Here is a 22512-nt window from a genome sequence, read left to right as displayed (position 1 = left end):
TTCAAAGGAGGAAGTGCATTTGGGATGAGGCTACCAGAGCCGTGCACTGGGGAATTGTGATCCTGGTACTGCTTTGGCCTCATGGTTCTAAACTGCTAACTGGGGAGAGGAGAAGAGACCCAGAGGAACTCTGGGAGAGGAAGTTACAGTCAGTCATGTAGCATTTCCTGGGTCCCTCCTCTGGGCAGGGCAAGCTGCTGGGCATACAGAGATGAGTCAGTTGCAGCTCTTGCCCTGAGGATACTTTCAGATGATGTGGGGAAATGAAGTCTCAGCCCTGGAGAAGGCTTCTTGCCTGACAAGCTTGGGCTGGGGGAACCAAGGAAGAGAGGAAAAACCTAGAAGGTGATGCAGAGGCATCACGGACTTAGAGCCGTGGGCAGAATTTGGGGAAGTGGTAGGGAAGGGAGAAGGCACTCCTGGGTAGGTATGTGCGCGCTGTAGTGGGGTTAGGGATAACGTAAATAACTGAATCAGCCTACCCATCAGGGGCGTGGTGAGAGATCAGGGTAGAAGGGTTTTTAGGGCCCAGTTTCTGGGCTGGGAGGGGTTCAGTGCTGTCTTATGGAAGATAGATGTTATATTGTGGTAGGAAGGAGGGGGCTGAGGAGATACCAAGTGGGGTCTTCTATGCAGAGTGCTATGTAAGAGGATACCAGTTGTGGAAAAGTCTGTCTTATCTCCAGCCAGAAGACCATTCCTTGGGAACAGGTCCGTGTGGCATCGCTCTGTGTTCTGACCCCCCCCACCTGTCCCCCATCTAGTACCCTCGGCCCACATTGCTGTAATGATTAAGTGGATAAAGGGCTGTCTTCTGGTGCCGAGGGGAAGACCATCTGAGCAGGACCTGGTGGTCTCGTGACAATGGTCCTGTTCCTCTCTGGCAGTCTCACGCCTCCCTCCTGCCAGTGCAGCCTTGTTCCTTCCCTGTGCACAGAAAGGGTCTGAGTCTCTAGTACAGGCCCATCTGTGCCGTGAGATGGCAGGGTGGGTGTGGATGGTGAGACAAACCATCTCCTTCATGTTAGCCTGAGGGAGCCCTGATCTGAACACTCTGAGACCTTTTGAGGATAGCAGGCTCCTTAGTGGGACCAGTCGGGTGTTGCGGGGAAAGCTTTGATCGGAGCCAGCCCCCAGATTCCAGCCCTGGTTCTCACCACTGCCGGCCTGGGTGTTGTCTGTCTGTCCTGGGGTGGGGGGATGGGGCTCACTCCAGGAACCCCTGGTTGTGGCCCAGATTCCAGTACCTCCAACATCCTTCTTCCTCTCCCCAGGTCAGGTTCCTCTGGAGAGAGAGGGAGGCAGAGGTGGCTGGTTCCCAGATGTTATAGACCCCGTCGACACCATGTTGGAAGCCAGACTCCAAACCCAGCAGAGAAGCAGCCAGAATGGTCGGGAGGTAGTGTAGCCTTTCCCATTCCCAGAACACCCTCTGCCCTCCCACCTCCCGTTCTGTGCCCCTCACTCCTGGAGCCTCCCTCCCTCTGCCAAGGACTTTGAGTCCTCTCATCTCTCCCTGTGGCCCTTTTCCAGACCAGCCTGTGGTCCTCAGGTTTTGGGATGAAGCTGGAGGCTGTCATCCCATTCTTGGGGAAATACCGCCCCTTTGTGGGTCGCTGCTGCCAGATCTGCACCCCCAAGAGCTGGGTGAGTGATGGTAGAGCCAGGCCCTACCTTGCGAAGCTTGGTTCTGGGAGCCATGGCTCCCACGGCCTTGGGAGGCGGCTTCCTTTATGTCTCCCAACCTCAGCCCTCCCCTGCACCTGCCTCTGCTGTCTTTCACGGAATGGGTGCACTAGGATTGGCTGGTTGTTGGTCTGGGGCTGGCTCCTGGCTCCCAGGCCTGGGAGAGTCGGGTGGGGAAGTGTACAGGGGCCTGAGAGGAGGTGTGGAGCATGGCCAGAGGGCTGGGGTCTGACTGTGCCCGCGTGAGTCCTGTTGTTCAGTTGTAGGGACACTGCCCACTCAGAGTCCGTGAGCACTCAGCATGTGCTTGCAGACCTGTGTGTGTCCATGCCACGTGCTGGTGCTGATGGGACCCAGGGTTCTGGTGGGGATTGAGGCTACACGTTCTCTGCTGTTGATGAGAGAACTTCTCAGAGACTTTACTACGCTATTCTCCAAGAGGGTGATCCTACGGAGGATGCGGCTCTTCCATTTTGACCATGGAACCCTCTTTCCTAAGTGAGCTTCAGGACCTGGGGTCAAACATCTTTTGGGAACTGCTGTGCTATAATCCTGTCTCCTGGTAAACTCTATGGTCCATCAGGCAAAGGCCACAGAAGACAGAGCAGGGGCTTTCCTTTGCCGGTTTGCAAAGGCCCCCCAAGGACATGCTGTCCCTGCCCCTCTTGGGCAGGAGTCCCTCTTCCACAGAAGCATAACGGATCTGGGCTTCTGCAACGTGATCCTGGTGAAGGAGGAGAATACCAGGTAGTCAGAGCTGGGGGTGGGGCAGGGGGGTGGGCAGGGCCCTTGGGTGCAGGGCTGCTGGGGCCCTGCTTTGTGGCATCATGTTCTTCCTTCCTCTGCTCCAAACCCACAGGCTTGGAGCTTTCCTGCAGTTCCTTCTGTGAGCTTTCAGGCCCTGAGCCTGCACCCTGCTCACTGGGGGTAGGGGGAGGAACAGGCCACAGGTGGGCAGGCACCTCCTCTTCCTGCTCCATGATAAGCCAGGCTCAGTCGTTCCCAGTCCATGGGGCTAGGGTGACCCCTTCCTGATGGAATGCCCTCTCTGGGCCCTGGTCAGGGGCGGGCCCGCTGAGAGATCTACCCCCTGCTTGGGGGCTGTGCCCAGGTTTCGGGGCTGGCTGGTTCGGAGGCTCTGCTATTTCTTGTGGTCACTGGAGCAGCACATACCCCCCTGCCAGGATGCCCCACAGAAGGTCGTGGAAAGCACTGGGTAAGGAGGCAGGGACTGGGGTCTGGCTGGTACTTCTGGGATCCTTGAAGGGGTGACAAAGGCTGTAGGCAGGGCTGATTGAAAGGGCTGGTTTCTAGAGTGTTAGCTTGGTCTGGGGCCCTTCCTTAAAGATGGAGGGTGAAGACTGGAGGCTGTGCCCTAGGGCTTCTGTGGGGCTGAGGGAAGTGAACTTAGGCCTGCTCCAGCCTGACACCACTGCCTCCCACACCACAGGGTTCAGAATGTCATCCCAGGGAGGGCCCCAGGAGGGGCTGGGGAAGGCCAGGTACCCAGCCACGTGAAGAGAGAGGTACAGCGCATCTTGGGCCACATCCAGGCTCCACCCCGCCCCTTCCTGCTCAGGTAACTCTGTACTGAAGGGTGTTTTGGGCTGGGCCTCTGCCCTTTGGGAGAGAGCATTGGCTGGGCTTGGGTAAAGACTAGACTCCCCTCCTGGGGAGCTGGGTGTTATGTTTACCAGTCTGAGTAAGCCCCTGATCTGGACACTGAGAGACCTTTTGAAGACAGCTGCCTTCTCAGTGGGACCAGTTGGATAAGGGGGAGGGGCTTTGATCTGAGCCAGCCCCCGGGTTCCAGCCCACGTTCTCACCACTGCTGGCCTGGTGGTGTGTATCTGTCCTGGGGGTTGGGGCTTGGGGGTCACCCCAGAACCCCTGGTTGAGACCTAGACTCCAGTACCTCCTCTATCCTTCCACCTTTCCCCAGGTCAGGTTCCTGTGGAGAGAGACAGGAGGTGGCTGGTTCCTCCATCTTATAGGCCCTCCTCTTCCCTCCCACATTCATCGCTCACTACCTGCTCCCTCCTGACCTGTCCTGCACAGGTCTGAGCTCCTCTTAGATGCAGGACACTCTTCTGGGGAAATGGAGGGATGCACAGGTTAGAGTGAGGAGAGGTACATACGCCTGCACGAAGGACAGGACAAGGGCTGGGACTGAGAATACCTGGAGGGGAGGAAGGAGCTTGTGAGCCAGGGACAAAAGGGGGAAGGGAGCCAGCCTTGGGGAGGTGAGGACGTGAGGGGACAGTCCTACCAGAGGGAAGAGCGTGAGCTATGGCTGCAGGAAAGGGCCAGGCTTGCTCAAGTAGCTGATGTGGTTGGAAGCTGGCAAGTGAGGGAGAGAGCTGTTGGAGACAAAACTGAGAGGTAGAAGGGGCCAGGTATGCAGGGCCATACAAGAAGTTTGGATTTGACTTCCAAGTGCGGTGAAGACCAATGGAAAGGTCATAAGCAGAAAATGACAACAAGATTAATTGAGGTCAGGAGTAGAGAGCAGATCATCTGGGGAGGCTGTTTTGTTAGTCCAGGTGAGACGTAATGATGGGGGGTGGGCGTGACAGTAGAATTTAGGAGGACGGATGGAGAGACCAATATGCGATTATCAGGACTCACTGATGGATTGGAGGGTTGCAGTGGGAGCAGTGAGGGGGAAGGGGGAGCTGCAGGAGAGCTGGGTTTCTGGCTGAGCACCTGGTGGTGTGGTTGGAGGGGAGGGGGCAGGCGTGGGGAGGAGCGAGTTTGGCCCACAAAAGGTGTTCTGGACATAAAGCGCTTCTGACACCTGACATGCTGGTGGAGGTACTGAGGCAGCTGCTTATATATATATAGAGAGAGAGAGTCTGGAGCTCGGAAGAGACGTTGGGGCCAGGAACATGTATTTGCAGAGCTTTAGCACACAGATGGTGCTTCAAGCCGGGGGATGCGTGAGTCATTGAGGGAAAGAGGGCACGGGGCTGCACGTGTCAGGCTCGGCTGTGTTGAAAGTGCTAAGAGGTCAACTGAGCAAGGACAGGAAGTAGAGGTTGTTGGTGACCTACGACCAGCCCTCCATGTGACAATTCTTTGGCTTCTTCGAGACTTCCAGTCCCTTGACCTGAGCACCTTTACACCAGCCATCAGCCCCCGCTCCCGTCTTTCCTGCCCTCCAGGCCTAGCTTTGATTCCAGGGCTCCTTGTGAGGAAAGTGCCCTTGTGAAGGAGTCACTGGGCACAACCCGGCTGTGTTTGAACTCAGCTACCTGCCTTCTCTGCACCTAAGCAGAAACACACACTGGGTGGACCTGTTTCCTTTATAAGTGTGATTCTCAGAGGGGCACACTGCACCCTCCAAGGCTCCAATCTAGACTGCTCCTTCTCTTACTTACCCACTGTTGACCACCCGCCTCATGCTTCGTGGAGAAATAGAAGCCATCAGATGAGGACATGCTGTGTGTCCCGCACATCTCCACGCTGCCTGCGCCTACGCTTCTGTCCCCATCTAAAGCCAGTGCCCCACATCGGGCCGCTGGACAACCCCTCCCCAGAGATTTTGCCCCTTCAGTTATCCCCTTTCCTTCTTGTATCACTAACTCCTCTCTTTTTAGTTCACTCTTCCCGGCAGTTTGCAGAGACAAGGCCGGGTTGTGCCTGGAGAGAGTCTTGGTTCTCTGGTCACCTTTGGAGTAAATGGAGGCAGGGGGATGCTCGGAGGCTGACATGAGGCAGGTGCACCGTGAGGGCGTCTTGGGAGACGGCAGCACCTTGCCGGCGCAGGCTCTGCTGTCGGGCCCGCCTGCTAGTCCCAGCACCCGCACCTCTTGGCTTTCTCGCTTATCCAGCAGCTTCTGTGCCCTCTCTGAACCTCACTTTCCTCTTCTGTAAAGTGGGGACAGCAGTAGTGCCCACCGTAGAGGAGTTCTGGCCGGCCCTCTGGGCTGCCGTGGGCCGCCTCGTGGGCTGCGCCCTGCCATGTCTCAGACTGGGCGCTGCTCTCCAGGCTGTTCAGCTGGGCCCTGCTGCGGATCCTGAACTGCCTCTTCCTGAACGTACAGCTGCACAAGGGCCAGATGAAGATGGTCCACCAGGCCGCCCAGGCAGTAAGGCCCACCCTCCACTGGGACGGGGACGGGATGGCGGGGACCGAGGAGCAGGGGCAGGCCAGGCCCTGAGTCGGGAGCGGCCCCACCGGCTGGTGGGAAAAACCCAGTGCTCTTTGGCGACCTCCTCGTTGTGTCTCACGGTCCTGCTCCCACGAGGCTTCCTCTGACGGCTTTTCATCCTGGTCTTAACAACCATTACGTCAGTGCATTACCTTAAAAGTTGTTGACAGAGCTCCTCTGCTTTGGGGAGATGTGCTCAGAGGAAGAACTGCTCAGCTGAACCCTCCCTCCCCCCTCCCCCCCCTCCCTCCGGGGCTGCCCTGGGTCTGTAGGCACTAGGTTTCGGCTCCCTGCATCTTCAGGGTGGGGGGTGGATTGGCACTTCCCTTTGGCTCTCCCTGGAGCAGGGCTCGCCGCTCGTCCTCCTCTCTACCCACAAGTCGCTCCTGGATGGGATCCTACTGCCCTTTGTGCTGCTCTCCCAGGGCCTGGGCGTGCTCCGTGTGGCTTGGGATCCCCGCACCTGTTCCCCCATCCTCAGGTAAAAGTCTTGTGCCCTTAGACATACAAGGGAGAGGTCCCCAGGCCGGGACGGGGGTGTGGGGGTGTCAGGCAGTATTCTGGCCGCAGCTCCCTGGAGGCCCTCTTCCTGGCCCCTCTGCTCTCAACTTTGTGCCACCCCAGCCTGTGGGGCTCAGATGGAGGGTCAGCTGTGGGCTCTAGGACCATGCCTGGCCTCAGAGTGTTCAGGCAGGACCCAGGCTGGCCCTGTGTGGACCAAGGCTCTCCCTAGCCTCCTGCTTGGTCCCATCTCCTGAGCGCCTTCCCTCATCTGCCCTGTGCCCCACAGAGCTCTGCTGAAGAAACTTGGGGGACTTTTCCTGCCCCCAGAGGCCAACCTCTGCCTGGACAGCTCTGAGGGGGTCCTTGCAAGGGCTGTAGTCCGTGCGGTGAGTGCTGTGCCCAGTGGTTGTTTATGGGGTTAGGCCAGGTTACGGGGGCCTGTTGCTGTTCTGGCTCTGACACCTGCCTCCCCCCACCTACTTCCAGGCTGTGGAGCAGCTGCTGGTCAGCAGGCAGCCCCTGCTCATCTTCCTGGAGGAGCTGCCTGGGGCTCAGGGGCCTCGGCTGTCAGCCCTGGGTCAGACCTGGCTGGGACTGGTGGTGCAGGCAGTCCAGGTGGGCATCGTCCCAGATGCTATGCTGGTGCCAGTGGCCATCACCTACGACCTGGTTCCAGATGCACCCCGTGACACATACCACGTGAGACCCTCCTGCCCTGGGTACCCAAGTGGACACCATCTCCAGAGAGGAGGCACAGTATTGTGTCTGTGGCTGAGTTCCCCTCAGGGCTTGGCTAAGGGGGGAGTGCAAAGGAATTTCAGCCCTACGGTCATTATCCTGTGGCACCTGCTAAGGCCGTTACAGTCATCCTCTCACTTCATACTCAAAAGACCTTGCTAGGGAGGGATTTCTGTTTCACAGGTGATAAAATGAGCTTGGAGAGGTCATGGTCATATAGTAGTTTAGGCCCAAGATCAAGTTGAGCAGAAAGTGTGCCCCAGGAAGGCCGGTTCCCCAAACCCCTTTCTCCCTGCAGGCCTCGGCCCCACTGGGGCTGTGGACCGGAGCTTTGGCTGTCCTGTGGAGCGTGCGAGGCTGGGGCTGCAGCCGCCGAGCCTGCGTCCGTGTGCATCTGGCCCAGCCCTTCTCCCTGCACGTATGGACCCCATTGGGCAAGGCTGGGAGTACCTGGGGTCTGTCCTAGGGCTTCTGGCGGCCTGGCCCTCAAGGCCACTTCAGGGGTAGCGTTACATACTTCAGATGGGCTGTATGCAGGTTTCCTGGTGGGTCAGGGCAGACCACCTAAGAGCCTTGTCCTGGGCAGGAATATACCATCAGCGCCAGAATCTGCTGGGGCAGCAGGCAGACCCTGGAGCAGCTGCTGCAGCCCATCGTGCTGGGCCAATGGTAAGGGCAGAGGAAGATGAGGGTCTCAGGGGCAAGGCAGGCAGCTCTTAGGCCCTAGCTCGTGAGCTGGCACCCCCTCCTCCCAGAACCACAAACACATCACCAGCTCCAGCCTCCCCCCACCACATAACTTTGGGTCATCTCAGACCATGCCAGGCACCCCTCCGTGCCTGTAAGTTGAGTGTCGGTTAGGGCACACAGGCCTGGAAGGGACTAGGGTGACACAAGCCACCTCTTTCGGGGATGGGAAACACCCTCACCTTTGAGAAAGCTCTGGGCTCCCCCGTGACTGTTTTTAGGTGTGGTCCCTTCATCTTGTGATCTGTGTCTCCATCCCAGTACCGTCGTCCCCGACGCTGAGAAGGTGCAGGAGTGGACCCCAGTAACCGGGCCCCTGCTGGCCCTTAAGGAAGAGGACCAGCTGTTGGTCAGGAGGCTGAGCCGTCACGTCCTGAACGGTGAGGGGAACCTCGGTCTGGCCTTTGCGGGAGGCTCCTGAACGCTCTGTTCTCAGAGGGGCCAGTCGTCAGGGCCGTCCTCTCCAGGTGGGTTTCTGCACCTGCCCGCTCTTGCATGGCCCACCTGGGACATGTGAAGAAGAGTGGAACACCTTCCCCTGCCCCTGAGGAGGGGTCAGTCAGGGAGGACGCGATGGAGCCTCTAAGTGAGGGCACACAGGCGGCCGCCCAGCCCGGCCTCAGGCGCGTCACTTCACCCTCTCGAGGCGACATCAGCTGAACTGAACAGTGTACGTAAGGGACGTGACACAGTGCCTGGCACAGAGGGGCTCTTAACAGCGCTGCTATTACCGTCTTCTCAAGTGTCCCTTCTGTGGCAGAGACGGGGGTTGGTGGGTAGTAGACCTGCAAGAGGCAGGGAAGGTCCCTGAGCTGCCAGCCTGGCTCTCAACATGCACTTGGGAAATGCCACTTCTCCACTGGGGAGGGTGGCACCCAAGGACCAAGCCTGCACTCCCCTTCCCAGGGGTGGAGTCGTATGGGGGTGTGTATGTGGCTGCTGTCAGGGGGCTGTGTGCTTGACTGGGAAGGCTTGCCTGGTGACGGAGGGCCCGGGCCGTCGGGCCTCCGCCCCTGAGCAGCATCCCTGCACCCCTGGCCCTAGCCAGCGTGGCGAGCTCGGCGGTGATGAGCACGGCCATCATGGCAACGCTGCTGCTGTTCAAGCACCGGAAGGTAGGGCACGGTGGGGTGGGGGCCTGGGGGAGGAGGCGTGGCCCTGCTGCTGAGCCCCTCACTGCCCACCCAGGGCGTGTGCCTGTCACAGCTCCTGGGGGAGTTCTCCTGGCTGACAGAGGAGACGCTGCTGCGTGGCTTTGACGTGGGCTTCTCGGGGCAGCTGCAGTGCCTGGTGCAGCACGCGCTGAGCCTGCTGCGGCCGCACGTGGCCCTGCTGCGCGTCCAGCAGGGGGACTTGCTGGTGGTTCTACAGCCCGGCCCAGGCCTCACGCACCTGGCACGCCTGAGCTCCGAGCTGCTGCCCGCCTTCCTGAGCGAGGCCGTGGGTGGTGAGTCCCTAGGGCCTGGGATGGGTGGGATGTGTGTAGGGGTGTGGGGAATGGCTTCCTTCCTCACGTCCGGCCCCTCCTCCCCCAGCCTGTGCCATGCAGGGGCTGCTGGCGGGCAGGGTGCCGCCGGAGGGACCCTGGGAGCTGCAGGGCATCGAGCTGCTGAGCCAGAACCAGCTGTACCACCAGATCCTGCTGCTGATGCACTTGCTGCCGCAGGACCTGCTGCTGCTGCAGGTCAGGCCTCTCCCACCAGCCCAGCTCAGTCCTGGGCCTCCCCTTCTTGGCTGTAGGAGGGGGCCCACGCTTGCCCGAGCCCTGACCCTAAGATGTCCTGCGGCAGTAGGTCTGGTCTCTGTCTCTGGCCAGGCCCCTGCCTGGCTCTCCTGAGGCCACGTGGATGCCTCTTTCTCCCCAGCCCTGCCAGTCTTCCTACTGCTACTGTCAGGAGGTGCTGGACCGCCTCATCCAGTGTGGGCTCCTAGTTGCCAAGGAGGTAGGAAAGGCAGCTGGAGACAAAGCCCCTGCCTGGGGTCCGGCCTCCTTCAGCCTCCCCCCGAGTGACGGCGGCCTGGGCTCCTCCTCTGGCGTGTGTGTGGGGGGTGCGTCTGTGTTGGGGGGTGGGGTGTGTGTATGTACAGCCCTTGGCCTAGCAGAGGGAGAGAAGCCTGGTCCCCGCCTCGCCACTCTCCGCCATGGGACTTGTCAGACCGCATCTGCTCTGGGCCCGTGTGTAGCTACAGTGACAGGATTGGACAAATGCACCCGAGGGTTTCTGCATAAGCCCCGCTCTCCACATTTCTTGTCCACAGGGGCTGTGGCCCTTGAGGGTGGGTGCTCACTTCCTCTCACCCCGCAAGTTGGCTCCACAGCTGTGATGGTCTGGTGTGGCCTGGGGCATCCTCCTGGGCTCCCCAGGTCTGCGTGTGCTGGTTTCATCTCCCTGGCTGGCTATGTGCCCGGCCTGGGGGCCTCGGGGCTGAACCTTGGCCAGCATGACAGGGACCAATGGCTCCCACGGCCCTCAGACCCCAGGCTCCCGGCCAGCCTGCGACACAGGGCGGCGGCGTTTGAGTGCGAAACTGCTGTGGAAACCAAGTGGGGACTTTACCGACAGTGACAGCGACGACTTCGAGGAGGCTGAGGGCCGGTACTTCAGGGTGCGCTGGGAGAAGCCATCGGGGGAGGGGGCCGTCGGGAGGCGGTGGGAGCCGCCCTCACCCTGGCCTGTCCCCCTCCAGCTCAGCCAGCAGTCACGCTGCCCTGACTTCTTCCTCTTCCTCTGCCGCCTGCTCAGCCCTCTGCTCAAGGCTTTTGCGCAGGCTGCCACCTTCCTCCACCGGGGCCAGCTGCCGGATACTGGTGAGGCCCGCGCGACCGCAGCCGTCCTGAGGAGAGGCTGAGCGCTCAGGGTGGGAGCCCTGCCTGCGTGGGGCCCCAGGCCTCAGACCTCTCTCTCCCCCCACCAGAGTCGGGCTACGTGGAGCAGCTGTTGCGGTTCTTAGAAGCCACCGCCCAGGAGGAAGGGTTCTTCGGTGAGTCCCGAGCAGCCAGCCCAGGCCCTGGGAGGTGGGGAAGTTTTGCTGGTGGCTGCCTCCCCCTAGTGGGCAGTGGAAGCCCAACTCCAGGAAGGCTGGCTGAGGGGTACAGAGAAGGCCTTTGGGTCCAGCTTGAGCCCTATCCTTCGGTTGTCCCATCCTTAGACAAGAGTAGGAGAGGAGCTGGGCCCCAGGGCTCCCTTCCGTAGCCTTCACTTCTCTTTCCTCCAGAGTGTGTGGACCCAAATCTCGCCATCAGTGCCGTCTGGACCTTCAGAGACCTGGGGGTGAGAGGGGCTGGTCTCTCCGCCCTCCTGTCCCCCTGCCTCCCACTCCCATACCCTCAAAGAGCTGCTCAGGGCAGCCCAGCTGCACCCACCCTGGGATTTCCCCAGGGTCTCCCACGAATAGGTGTGGTGACAGTTGTTGGAGAAGGTAGGACAGTTTTCCTGCCCCTCTCAGTCTCCCAAACCCCTGGCTCATTCTGCTCCCGGGTGGGGTCCTGGGGGTGTTTTGAGAGGCAGCATTTGCCCTCAAACACTGAGGCTCACGGGGCCACAGGTCTCACTGCAGTTTTCCAGGGGAGGGGCACAGCGCCCGTGGTGAGTGCTCAGAGCCCTTCTCTGTGGCCCAGGTGCTGCAGCAGACGTCCAGCCCCGCAGGCCCCATGCTGCACCTGTCCCCCACCTTCGCCAGCCGGGACAATCAGGAAAAGCTGGAACGGTTCATCCGGCAGTTCATCTGTAGCTAGAACTAGGAGGAGGGGCCGGCGTTGAGACCTCCCAGCCCCAGAGCACAGCTGTGCCCTGGAGCCAGAAGGCTGGCCTGGGAGGAGCTGCAAACCCTCAGCTGGACTGTAACACCTTTGAGGTCTGACTGCCCCTCGCCATCTCTTGCTTTCTGCCTCCTTTGGTGTGATAAATGAGAGGACTGGATGAGTCCTCTTTCCCCAAGCTCAGCAGTGTCTTTCTTTTTGGTGTGACTGTATTTGCTCTTTGCTTCCCCCCTGTGTGAGAAGGCCCTATCTCACTCCTTGAAACAAATCCTAAAGGAAGCCAAAAAGAAGTTTATTGAGGAGAGCACCACCTCCTCCCCGTCTGCCTGGAAGGGGAGCTACTCAGGGGGGCTGCCACTGAGCCTCTCCCTGTGCAGGGCTCAGTGGGGACGGACGCCCCCACCTCGTCGTAAGTCCACGGCCCGCGGTAGAGGCCGTCACACCACCTTGTTGACGATGACACCTAGTTCTTCGATCTCACACTGGACTTCGTCGCCCTTCTGCAACAACAGAGTGGGCCGTGAGGCTGTCAGTCCTTTGGTGTGGCACATACACAGGCCTGGACTTCTCAAGTCTGAGCCCACCCTGCCAGGCCTTCTTCCTTTCCTCGTTTAGCCAACCTACCTTGAGAAAGACAGGAGGTGTTCTGAATACACCAACACCTGGGGGGGTCCCAGTCAGGATGACGTCCCCTGGGAAAAGAGTGACGAACCTAGGGCAAAAGGGCCAGGTGAGACCAGGGGCCGAGGTGGCTACAGCCTGCCATGGAGCGCTCGGTTTAGCCTCCAGGTGGGTGCTGGGGGCAGGGCTCCATCCCACTTACTGGGAGACCCAGGCTATCAGCTCTTCTGTCTTAAACACCATCTGGCTGGTGTTGCTACTCTGGACCACCTCCCCATTCACTCGGCAGCAGATCTTTAAGTTGTGTGGATCTGAAATGCAAAGACAACACTTTGGGGTTCTCTTCTTTCCCTCAAAGCCCTCCCAATAACCAGCTAGAAAATGAAAGCACAGGGAGGCCTGTGACTCGCCAGGTGCGAGGGTTGGGTGCTGGGCTGCCTGTGCTTGGCCCTGGCACTCCCTACCCTGGAGCTGTGTGTCGACAGTGGCCTCCTCAGGCCTCCCTGTATCCACCACAGAGCGCAGTGCCTGCCAGTGGTCCCTTGGGTGGGTTAAGGAGGGGATGTTCCGGACTCTCAAGGGGGGGAGAAAAATGGCTGTTTCTGCCTTAAGAAACATGTCTACCCACAGCAGAGGCTGCCCTGGCACAAGCAGGAGTAGTGAAGACTCCTGCACCTGAAGGCTTACCTGTAATACTGTCCCGAGTAGACTGTCCCTTTAACTTTTCGGTGTTTTACACATTCACCCCCCCACCCCAGGGATCACCATTTAACTTCTCTGATGACTGACTGTACGGGGTGCGTGAGGCTGAACTGCATGGACGTGGCCCCACCCAGATGGCTGTGCTCTGTCCTCTTAAGCACCATCTCTCTTCCTGGCTCTCACAGGACCTCACCCAGCCACTTACAAGCAGCAAGGGCACGGTGAAGGTGCATCTGGAACAGCCATTCTCTGTGATGCTCAAAGGCCAGCTCTGCTGCTTTCCAACTTAAAGACTCTCCCAGACGGTGGCAACTAGAGGAAGCCTGACCCACCCATCCTGAGAGCACTGTGCTTCGTTACTCACTTCATGAATGCAGATTCACCACCTCTGCAACTGTGGCTCTCTATGGGGTGAGGGGACACGGTGAGGCCCACTGGAGAACTCATGGCCCACGCTGAGAGATTGGCTCTAATATAAGCAATCAACGAAAGGGCAGCTGGGGGTCGGGGGCCCACGTGGAGCCATACCCCTCACTCCCATTTCCCGGAAAGCTGCTTTCTCTTCACTGATGTATGCAAGAGCAACAGGAGTCACCAAGTGGCCTGTCAGAGACCTACCTGCTACACTGTCCTTGGTCACCAAGGCAGGGCCCAGGGGGCAGAAGGTGTCAAAGGTTTTTCCCAGCAGCCACTGCTTTCCATTGCGTCTCATTTGCCAGTCACGAGCACTCACGTCATGTGCCACAGTGAAGCCAGCCACATGGGCCATGGCATCTGTGGCCTATGGGGGCAGGGGTTTGGCCAGATTGGAGGTTAAATCATGATGACACCAACCCCTGTAACAAAGGATCTCAAAGCCTTGGTCCCACGTTAGTGGCCAGAGGTGGATGAGAGGCAAGGCAGGGTCAGGAGCAGGTAGATGCCAACCACCTCCCAGTGCCAGGGACAGATGGCACTGCCCTTTTCACCTCACCTTGATGTGCTTGCCTTTCTTTCCAATGACCACGGCCAGCTCCACCTCCCAGTCCACCTCCTGTAGAGCGGGAAAGGAGCAGTGAGCTGCCTGGCTCTGGGCCCCGCTCCTCTACCGAGGGGCTACACACTGCCTCAGGGCCAGGGCCTCTTAACAGTGGGGTTGGCTGCCGGCCCCCATTTGTAAGACCTCGAGCCAGAGTGGAGTGAACAGTAGGGGAGGTATCACGTGCAGACCCATCAACTGGGCAGTGGCAGGCAGCACCCCTAGAGGCAGGCAGAGCTCTCCAAGCGACTGCAGAAGAGCAGCGTTTGTCCGGGGAGGGAGTTTTAAAGTCACTCTTGATAACTTCCAGAAAAGGATGAATACCAAGTAACAACAGCTAACCCTACTGTGTGCCAGGCACTACTATAAATGCTTTAACGCACTAACTCAAGTAATAACAAGAAAAAGATCAACATGCCAAAAATGTGGGCCAAAGGCTTGAATAAGCAATTCACAAAAAGAAATACATATACATGGCCACAAAAAGGAAAACATGCTCAGCCCTTTTCATAAACCACAAAGTGCCCTATAAAATAGATAACAATTTAGCCTTTCAAACTGACTGCTCTAACAGTAACAACCAGAAACACAGAAAAGAACTGGGTTCCTTGGGGAAATGGCTAATTCCAAGTCTGAGACAGAGAGTACAAGATGAGCCTGCAATAGCTTGGCCATAGCAAGGAGGTACTCAGAAAGTGATATAGATGGGGGTCATCTTGAAGGCCCTCATTGGCCAAATTAAGACCCTTCGACTATCAAAAAGAATGTAAACGATGGACTATGACATATTGAATAAAACTAAAAATCAGGAATTTACAGTGATACTAAAGGGACGTGGCTTTTTAAAAAAAAAAAAAAAGAGGGAAGCAGTGTTTCTTCAGAGTACCAGCTAATAAAAGTACACAGACAGAAAAAATCACCTTTTTCTAACCCTTACTGCAATAATGGATTCAGGTAATGATGACCAGATGATCCCTGGATGAAAATTGTGAGGCAATAAGATAGTCACATGGTTTCAATGTCTACCCTGCAGATTGTTTACTAATTACCACAGTGAAATGTACCTTTACAATGGAGAGGTCACGTGAGCATCAAGTAAACTAAGGGATCAAACTTTAGGGCCTGACAAGTCTCCCAGTGGGATGCAATACAAGTACACACCTGTTGCTACAGACTGAATGTTTGTGTCCCACCCCCCCACCCCCCAATTCATATACTGAAACCTAACCCCCAAGGTGATGGTATTAGGAGGTGAGACCTTTGAGAGGTGATTAGGTCATGAGGGTGGAGCCTCCATGAAGAGGATTAGTGCCCTTACAAAAAGAGATCCCAGAGAGTTCCCTTCTACCACGTGAGGACATAGTGAAGAGACAGTCGTCTATGGACCAGGAAGTGGGCCCTCACCAGGCACCAAATCTGTTGGCACCTTGATCTTGGACTGCCTCGACTCCAGAACTGTGAGAATTAAATGCCTTGTTTATAAGCCATCCATCCATCCATTCTGTATTTTGTAATAGCAGCCTGAACAGGTTAAGACACCTGTGTAGAACTTGACAAAAATGTTTAACCTGAATCTAATCATGAGGAAACAACTAGACAAATCCAGAGTGTGAGACATACTATGAGACAACTTGGCCTGGTTTCTTCAAAAAGTGTCATTAAAGATAAAAATGGGCAGGGGGAAAAATTGCTTGAGATCAGGGGTCGGCAAGCTATGGCCCACAGACCAAATCCTTGCTTCTTTGCTGTTACTGTAGACAAAATTTTCCTGGAACACAGCCATATTCATTCATTCACCTATCAGCTATGCAGCTTTCATACTTCACAATGGCAAAGCTGAACTGCTGCAAAAGACACTATTTGGCACTCAAAGCCTAGTAATACTTACTAACTGGCCCTTTGAGAAAAAGTCTGTGGATCCCTGTTCTAGATAAAAGGCACTAAAGAGACATAACCAAATACAATGTATGACCTTGACTGATCTTGGACCAAAACCAAAAAACAAAACAGGACCCAAATTAAAAGTCATCTTTGGGGGCAACTGGGAATATTCCCAATTGGACTGTATATTAGATATTACTCGTGTTAACTTTCTGAGTTGTGATAATGGCGTTACGGTCATGTAGGATACTGGCCTTATTCTTAGGAGATGCATGTTGAAGTTTCTGTAAGTGAACTGTCTTAATGTCTATAACTCACTTTCAAAGGTTCTTCCCACTCTCCCTCCAAAAAAAGTGTGTGTGTGCCCGTGGGACACGAGGGAAGGAGAGGAAGACGGACAGGGGGAGGAAGAAGGAGGGAGAGGAAAAGCAAATACGGCAGAATTTTAACAGTGAATCCAGGTGAAGAGTCTGTGGGTAGTCACTGTACTTGTTTTCAACTTTCCTGTAATTTCCAAAATATTCCTAAACTAAAAATTTGAAAGTATTAGTAAGGGTACATACACTGCTGGTAGACATGTAAATTGCTTTTGCAACTTCTCTTAAGGTCACTTTGGCTGATTTTTGAAACCCTGCCTACACTCTGACAAAGACATTCAAATTCTAAGAGTTTATGCAAAGGAAATAATCACACATTCATGGATGTGCAAAGTCTTTTCTATAAGGAGGTTCACTGCAACACCACTCATAAAAGCTAAAAACTGGAAACAACCTATCTAGCAATATGAGGACTACTGAATAAATTATGGCCATTGACACAATAGAAAACTAAGCAGTAACCTAAAAAATGTCAGGGGAGAATATTTAATGGCATGAAAAATGTTCTTGCTGGAGACTTAAGTAAATGGTAGGCATATGTACAGTATAAACAGAAACAGGAACAGAAAAACACTGGGAAGATACACAGCAAAACATAAATGTTGCAAGCCCTGGGCAGTGGGAACATGGGTGATTTTTCTTTATGTTTATCTGTATTTTATTAATTTTCTATAATGCAAGTATATTACTTTTGTAATCAGGAAAAGATATAAATTAACTTCTCCCCCCCACCCCCCCGAGAGCAGTCTTATTACTGTATAATCCCCTGGAGTTTCTGTTTAATGCACTAATGAGCAACAGGTGGTTGCTTTAGGCTGGAGGCTGAGCACCTGTGTGATGGGCCCCAGTGACTCGGGGGCACAGTGGGGAGGCACCAACCTGGCTCTCAGGAGGGAGGACGACCTCATCGTAGGGCCCCACAATGGAGCTGGCAAACTTGCTGAAGATGATGGGCTCCTTGGGCACAGGCACATTCTGCTCTTTGCAGTGGTCCACATAGTTCATGCCCACGCACACCACCTTGTCTGGCCGTGTAACTGGGGCCAGGAATGTCACTTCTGACCGTGGTAGGACTGGCAACTGGGCAGCCAGGGCTCTGCAGAGACCAGAGCAGGAGAGAGGGGCACTCTGGGGAGATCCTGCAGCAGCTACAAGTTTTTAAAATGTATTTTCTAGATCAACCATCAGAGTCAGCAGGAAAATCAAGCCCAGTTACTGTCCTTTGGTATCAGAGCACTGTTTATGTGTATCCAGTGTTGATTTCCTCTCCCCCATTAGGTAATACATGTCCATGTAAGAGAATTCAAAAGGTGCAAATGGGAATAATGGAAAGGTCTCCCTTCTACACCTCCTAGTCACCCTGCTCCAGCCCTGGAGACAACCACTGTGTCCTACGTAGCTCTTCACAGCCACTCTATGTATACTCTTCTCCCATCTTTTTTTATGCAAATGATAGCACAATTATATATACCTTTAAAATATATATATATTTTAGAGATCTCACCATAACAGTATACAGCTTCCTCGTTCTCGTACGGCTGCCTATTACTGCACAGTAGAGATACACCCAATTCTCTAATGAGGGACATAGAAGTAGTTTCTCATCTTGCGAGAATGTGAAAGTAGGGGAAAAATACTGTTACCAACACTGTATGCTATCAAACATCTGTATTTTTTGTCAGTTAAATAGGTGAAAATGACACCTCAAAGTGGTTTTTTGTTTTGGGGTTTTTCTTTTGCCACGCCACGCAGCATGCGGGCTCTTAGTTCCCTGACCAGGGATCAAACCCTCGCCCCCTGCAGTGGAAGCGCGGAGTCTTAACCACTGGACCGCCAGGGAAGTCCCCTCAAAGTGGTTTTTAATTTACTGTTCATCAACACCTTTACACCAGATTCCACAGGACTCCTGGCTTCAGGGAGGTCCCTACCTAATCTAGCCCAAACCCAAGAACCATCTTTAAGAACCTCTTTGCAGCCCTCTCTCCTAATGAGCTTTCCAAGATGCCTCTTAGGAACCCAGGTTCCAGCCCCTCAGGCAAGCAGGAACTTAATCCCCCAGGGAAGGCAGTGTGACAAAGTAGAATTCTGGCTCCACCACCAAGTGTGTGGCCTTCGGATGGTCAATCATCCTCCCTGGGCCTCGGTTTCCCCCTCTGTAGACTGAGGATGTTGTCAGAAAAGATTTCTAAGGCTCTTCACTAAGAGAACAGGTGAGAAACGAAGGCTGGGTTGCAAAAGAGGAGGCGGGTGGGAGGAGGGAGGGGGAATGGGGCAGCTGCGGCAGGGCACTGCTGCCTGCTGATTTACCTTTTTGCCACTGAGAGAGCGGCCTCTCCCTGCCCCAGGAACTCTATCATCGTCTTGGGCAGTGTGGGGTCAAAGGCGCTGAGGTTGATGACACCTCCACCATTCCCTGACTCCAGGCCCAGATGAGGTCCCGTCAGGTGGGGTGCCCGGAACTGCACCAATCTCATGTCTCTGGAGGGTTGAAAGGGCCAACGCTGAGCCTGCAGCAGAGCCGTGAGCCACCTTCTTCTACCAAAGACCAGCATCGGAGCCTATGGAGAAAAAAGTGGGTCCAAGGGGACGGAGAGAGTCCGAAACCATCACTGGGGTTCCCAAAGCTCCTCAAGCTGCAGCCCAAGTCCTTTTGCCCCATGAGCCATTTTTGGCTCACCACTGGGAAGTGGTCCAGGTTTTCACTTATTTCACGTGTTTCAAATGAAACATTTCTAGAGAAGCAACTACTTCATGCCAGCCATTGAGCTAGGTCCCAGGGATTCCAGCCTTCCGTCACCAGTGCTTTCTGAAAGCTCAGACTGTAGCTGGCACCACTGGGGCACCAGGCAAACAATGTAGGTCAGACACACTCAGCACTGCCATCCTGCCTGCAGGGGACTGATGTTAATAACGGATGCCGTTAAGTAGGATTCTGCAATTGGGACTGCTGCTGTGTAGATCAAGGGCCCTGTCTTTGTCTAGTTTCTTGAGGAAGTGTGGGCTGGGCTAAGGTGAGCAGGGCTAGGAATTAGTTAAGAGTGGGGCCCAGCATGAGCAAGAGATCACAGGTGAAACTGGCTTCACAGCTGCCACAGGTAGTTTTTTAAATGCCAATTTGATCCTGTTACCCTCCTACTTAAAATGCTTTCCACTGCTCACATGACCAAGCCAGAACCCCCTCCAGGCTGTCGCAGCCTTTTAGGAGCAGCCCCCGCCTGCCTCTCCAGGCAGTAATTATTTAGTGGCTCCTGTGCTGGAGTACAGGCTGCCCTAGGAAAGGGGCTGCAGACAGAGGGCGGGGTCTACGCCTGACAGGCATCACGGGGCTGTCTCCCCTCTGGGTTCTGGGGCCACAGCTGTCTCTTTCGCTGCCGAGTCCATAGTGCCTAGCACTGTGCCTGCCACACAGAAGGCTCTCAGCTACTCTCTGTTCAATGATCAAATGCCAGAAGCAGGGGCTTGACTTTTCACTACTTGGGAAAGCTTGGTGATTATCAGCCTCAGGAGGGGTGGCTGTGCCTTCGCTCCTCAAATCACTTAGAAAGTATCAACAAGGCTCAGGTCCCATTTTGAGTTCTAGGCTCCACGCAAAGACAAACCCCATTCTCTTCTTTTGTTTCTGAGTCTGGCCTCCACCCCAACAGTCCCTCCTCTTCATGGTTCCCTGCCTTTAAAAGTAGCCCTTTAGGGATTCCCTGGTGGCGCAGTGGTTAAGAATCTGCCTGCCAATGCAGGGGACACAGGTTCGAGCCCTGGTCCGGGAAGATCCCACATGCCGCGGAGCAACTAAGCCCGTGCACCACAACTACTGAGCCTGCGCTCTAGGGCCTGTGGGCCACAACTACTGAGCCCACGTGCCACAACTACTGAAGCCCACACGCCTAGAGCCAGTGCTCCGCAACAAGAGAAGCCACCGCAATGAGAAGCCCGCGCACCGCAATGAAGAGTAGCCCCCGCTCGCCACCACTAGAGAATGCCCGCGTGCAGCAACGAAGACCCAATGCAGCCCAAAATAAATAAATAAAATAAAAAATAAAAGTAGCCCTTTTTGCTCAAGCACGTGGAGGTCATCCCAGACTCCTGGTTCTCTGATGATTCCATCTGCCTTGTTCAGTTAAACAGTCATTAGATCCATGTCAACGATCTGATCGCTGTGCTGGCCGATGAGTTTAACCAGAAAACCAGGAGTTCTGAACCTCCCACCCTCCTGTCTTACACAAGCACCTACCATGCCACTGTCAGGGGCTGTTCAAGCTAAAGTGTATGCACTCATATACTCCACACACTAAGATTATTATCCCACTGCATGCCAGGTCTTACTTTGTTTTACCTACAATGGCTGATTTAATTCTCTTGACAACTGTGGACGGTAGGGGCTGCTGGTCCCATTTCACAGATGAAAAAACTAAGGCTCGAAGAGGTTAAGGGATTTGCCCAAGTTCCCAAGGACAGGAAAGAACTGGGACTTGAATCCAAGTCCAGGTGAGGAGTTGGACACTTTAGCCCAGAGGTGGTGGTGAGAAGTAGGAACCTCCAACAGGAAATCTTCTGGAGGCCCAGCGACACCCTGCGTGCCCCGGGAAACTTGATCTCCTGCTGGCTACTGCCTCAGGGATAAGGCTGGTCACCTGCTCTCCCAGATAACCGCAGGCCCCCCTGACTGCGCTTCCCACATGACAGGCCCCTGCAGGTTCTCATTCCGCTCTCTAGCAATCCCCTCAGGCTGAGCGCCTCATTTTACAGAAGGGGCACTGAGGCTGAAGGAGGTGAAGTCACCTGCCGAGGTACCTGAAAGTGGCCCCGCTGCTCCTGCGGGAACCACTGTGCCGCAGAGCCTGAGCTCAATCCAACTCTAGAAAAGGGGCCCTAAGCAAAGAGGCAGGGACATGGAGCGGCAACGGCGCAGGCGAGACAAAGGTTTGCACCTGGGACCGCGTCCCACCATCCACTCGCCTGGGCCCCTGTGCCAGTCCCCCACTTTCCCTGTATGCCCAGCTCCAAGCCCTGCAGTCAGTGGGCGCCCAAGAGGGCCTGCCCGCCCGGTCCGTGTGGTCGGAGCGGCCGGGCACCAGAGTCCAGTCCTGCCCTCAGCGGGAGGCCCGGACGAAGGCTGAGGCCCGGTGCACCCCGCCGTCTGGCCTAAACCTAACCTACCTGGCACCCTGTGTTGTCGAGATAGGACTCGCGGGCCAGAGGCCAAGGTCACCGGGCGCCTGAGCACAGGTACAACGTCCCAGAGACCACGACCGACCGGGAGTTCTAACGCTGCGGGGCTGGACGCCGCGCGGCTCCTCTAAATAAGGCGTCAGCAGAGGCGGGCGCTCCCTGGTGACGTCACGGGACAACGGCCAATAGCAGGGCGTCTAGTTCGGTGCCGGAAGCCAAGTCGCAGAGGGGGCGGGCCCAGCGCCCGAGGGTGGGTAGTCTCTCTCGCGTTCCAGCAGGCCTGTGGGTGCGGACCTGAAGCTGGCGAAGCCAGCCGGATGCCCCGGACGCCACATGCCCGAAGGCACTCGCTTTCGGGGCGGCGTGCGTTTGCATGAACCCGAAAGGGGGTGCTTATTGATATTTTGCGCCCTGGGCGCCTCGCTGGCCTCGCCCGCGTCGGGCCCAGCATCTGGGCCAGGCCCTGCTCTGATGGTTGAGCGAAATGCGTGGAGACCAAATTCTGGCGCGCTGGTTGACAAAGACAGCTCTTTTTGTCTACTGATTGTGCCATATCAGTAAAGAGAGGAGTGATGATTGCACCGATTTTACATATGGGGAACCTGCGGCCGGAAGTATTTTGCTTAAGATGGCATTCTTAAGCAAAATTACAGCCTTTTACAGCCCTGTCTTCTTATGCACTATACGGGATTGTGCGCAGGGTAGTAGGAGGCATAACCTCCATCGTTAGAAAACAGGCATTCTAGTGGAGAGGTGGTTTAATTAAACAGTTACAATCCAGCTCTCCAGGCATAAAGACATACGAGGGGCTCTGGGCAAGAAGCCCAAGACTTAATCAAGGAGCAGATCATCAAGGGCTTTATTTGCCCCAGAAAGGAGTTTGAGCCTTATCTAAGCACACAGGAGGCCACTGGAAGGTCCTCACCGGGCGGCGGGGGTGGGGGTGGGGTGCTGTGGTTAGACTTGCACTTGAGAAGTTTTGCTCAAGGAAAGGTGTCTGGGTTAAGAGAGGTGCAGCTGAGAGCAGTGGTGGTTTGGTGTGCGGCAGAGATGGTGAAAGTCCAGAGATGTTTAGAAGGCAGAACTGATGGCCCTCAGTGATGACAGGAGGTGGGAGTAAGGTGGAAGGAGGTGCCAGGCCGACTTGTAGGTCTCTGG

General features: G+C 55.8%; 2 protein-coding genes across 5 annotated transcripts; one reads left to right on the top strand and one right to left on the bottom strand.

The window, feature by feature from the left end:
* The first annotated feature begins 239 nt into the window (after positions 1 to 239).
* GPAT2 (glycerol-3-phosphate acyltransferase 2, mitochondrial) lies at positions 240 to 11712 on the top strand. The gene is made up of 22 exons (XM_082642515.1): positions 240 to 345; positions 1275 to 1399; positions 1534 to 1647; positions 2360 to 2433; positions 2798 to 2902; positions 3137 to 3265; positions 5678 to 5777; positions 6188 to 6321; positions 6631 to 6730; positions 6831 to 7043; positions 7381 to 7500; positions 7669 to 7751; positions 8091 to 8209; positions 8874 to 8944; positions 9018 to 9276; positions 9365 to 9513; positions 9695 to 9772; positions 10305 to 10436; positions 10518 to 10638; positions 10746 to 10811; positions 11046 to 11101; positions 11449 to 11712. Exons 2-22 carry the CDS (start codon positions 1346 to 1348, stop codon positions 11563 to 11565), a joined length of 2394 nt encoding a protein of 797 aa, XP_082498641.1. The 5' UTR covers positions 240 to 345; positions 1275 to 1345; the 3' UTR covers positions 11566 to 11712.
* A 148-nt stretch (positions 11713 to 11860) lies between these two features.
* Positions 11861 to 21499, bottom strand: LOC309815843 (oxaloacetate tautomerase FAHD2A, mitochondrial). Of its 4 annotated transcripts, none has more exons than XM_082642872.1 (8): positions 21343 to 21499; positions 18496 to 18746; positions 17068 to 17284; positions 13886 to 13945; positions 13531 to 13693; positions 12413 to 12521; positions 12214 to 12301; positions 11861 to 12089 (listed from the first exon to the last, which is right to left on the bottom strand). In XM_082642872.1, the coding sequence occupies exons 2-8, from the start codon at positions 18738 to 18740 to the stop codon at positions 12027 to 12029; spliced, it is 945 nt and encodes a 314-aa protein (XP_082498998.1). In that variant the 5' UTR covers positions 18741 to 18746; positions 21343 to 21499; the 3' UTR covers positions 11861 to 12026. The 4 variants fall into 4 exon arrangements, with proteins under 4 accessions (XP_082498998.1, XP_082499000.1, XP_082499001.1 ...); XM_082642874.1 differs by having other exon boundaries at positions 12214 to 12281; XM_082642875.1 differs by lacking the exon at positions 12413 to 12521 and having other exon boundaries at positions 12214 to 12281.
* Positions 21500 to 22512: the final 1013 nt, after the last annotated feature.

Source organism: Mesoplodon mirus (assembly GCF_964341445.2).
Source record: "Mesoplodon mirus genome assembly, chromosome: 14".
In the NCBI taxonomy this organism is placed as follows: Eukaryota; Metazoa; Chordata; class Mammalia; order Artiodactyla; family Ziphiidae; genus Mesoplodon; species Mesoplodon mirus.
This window is presented reverse-complemented; position numbering and strand designations above follow the sequence as displayed.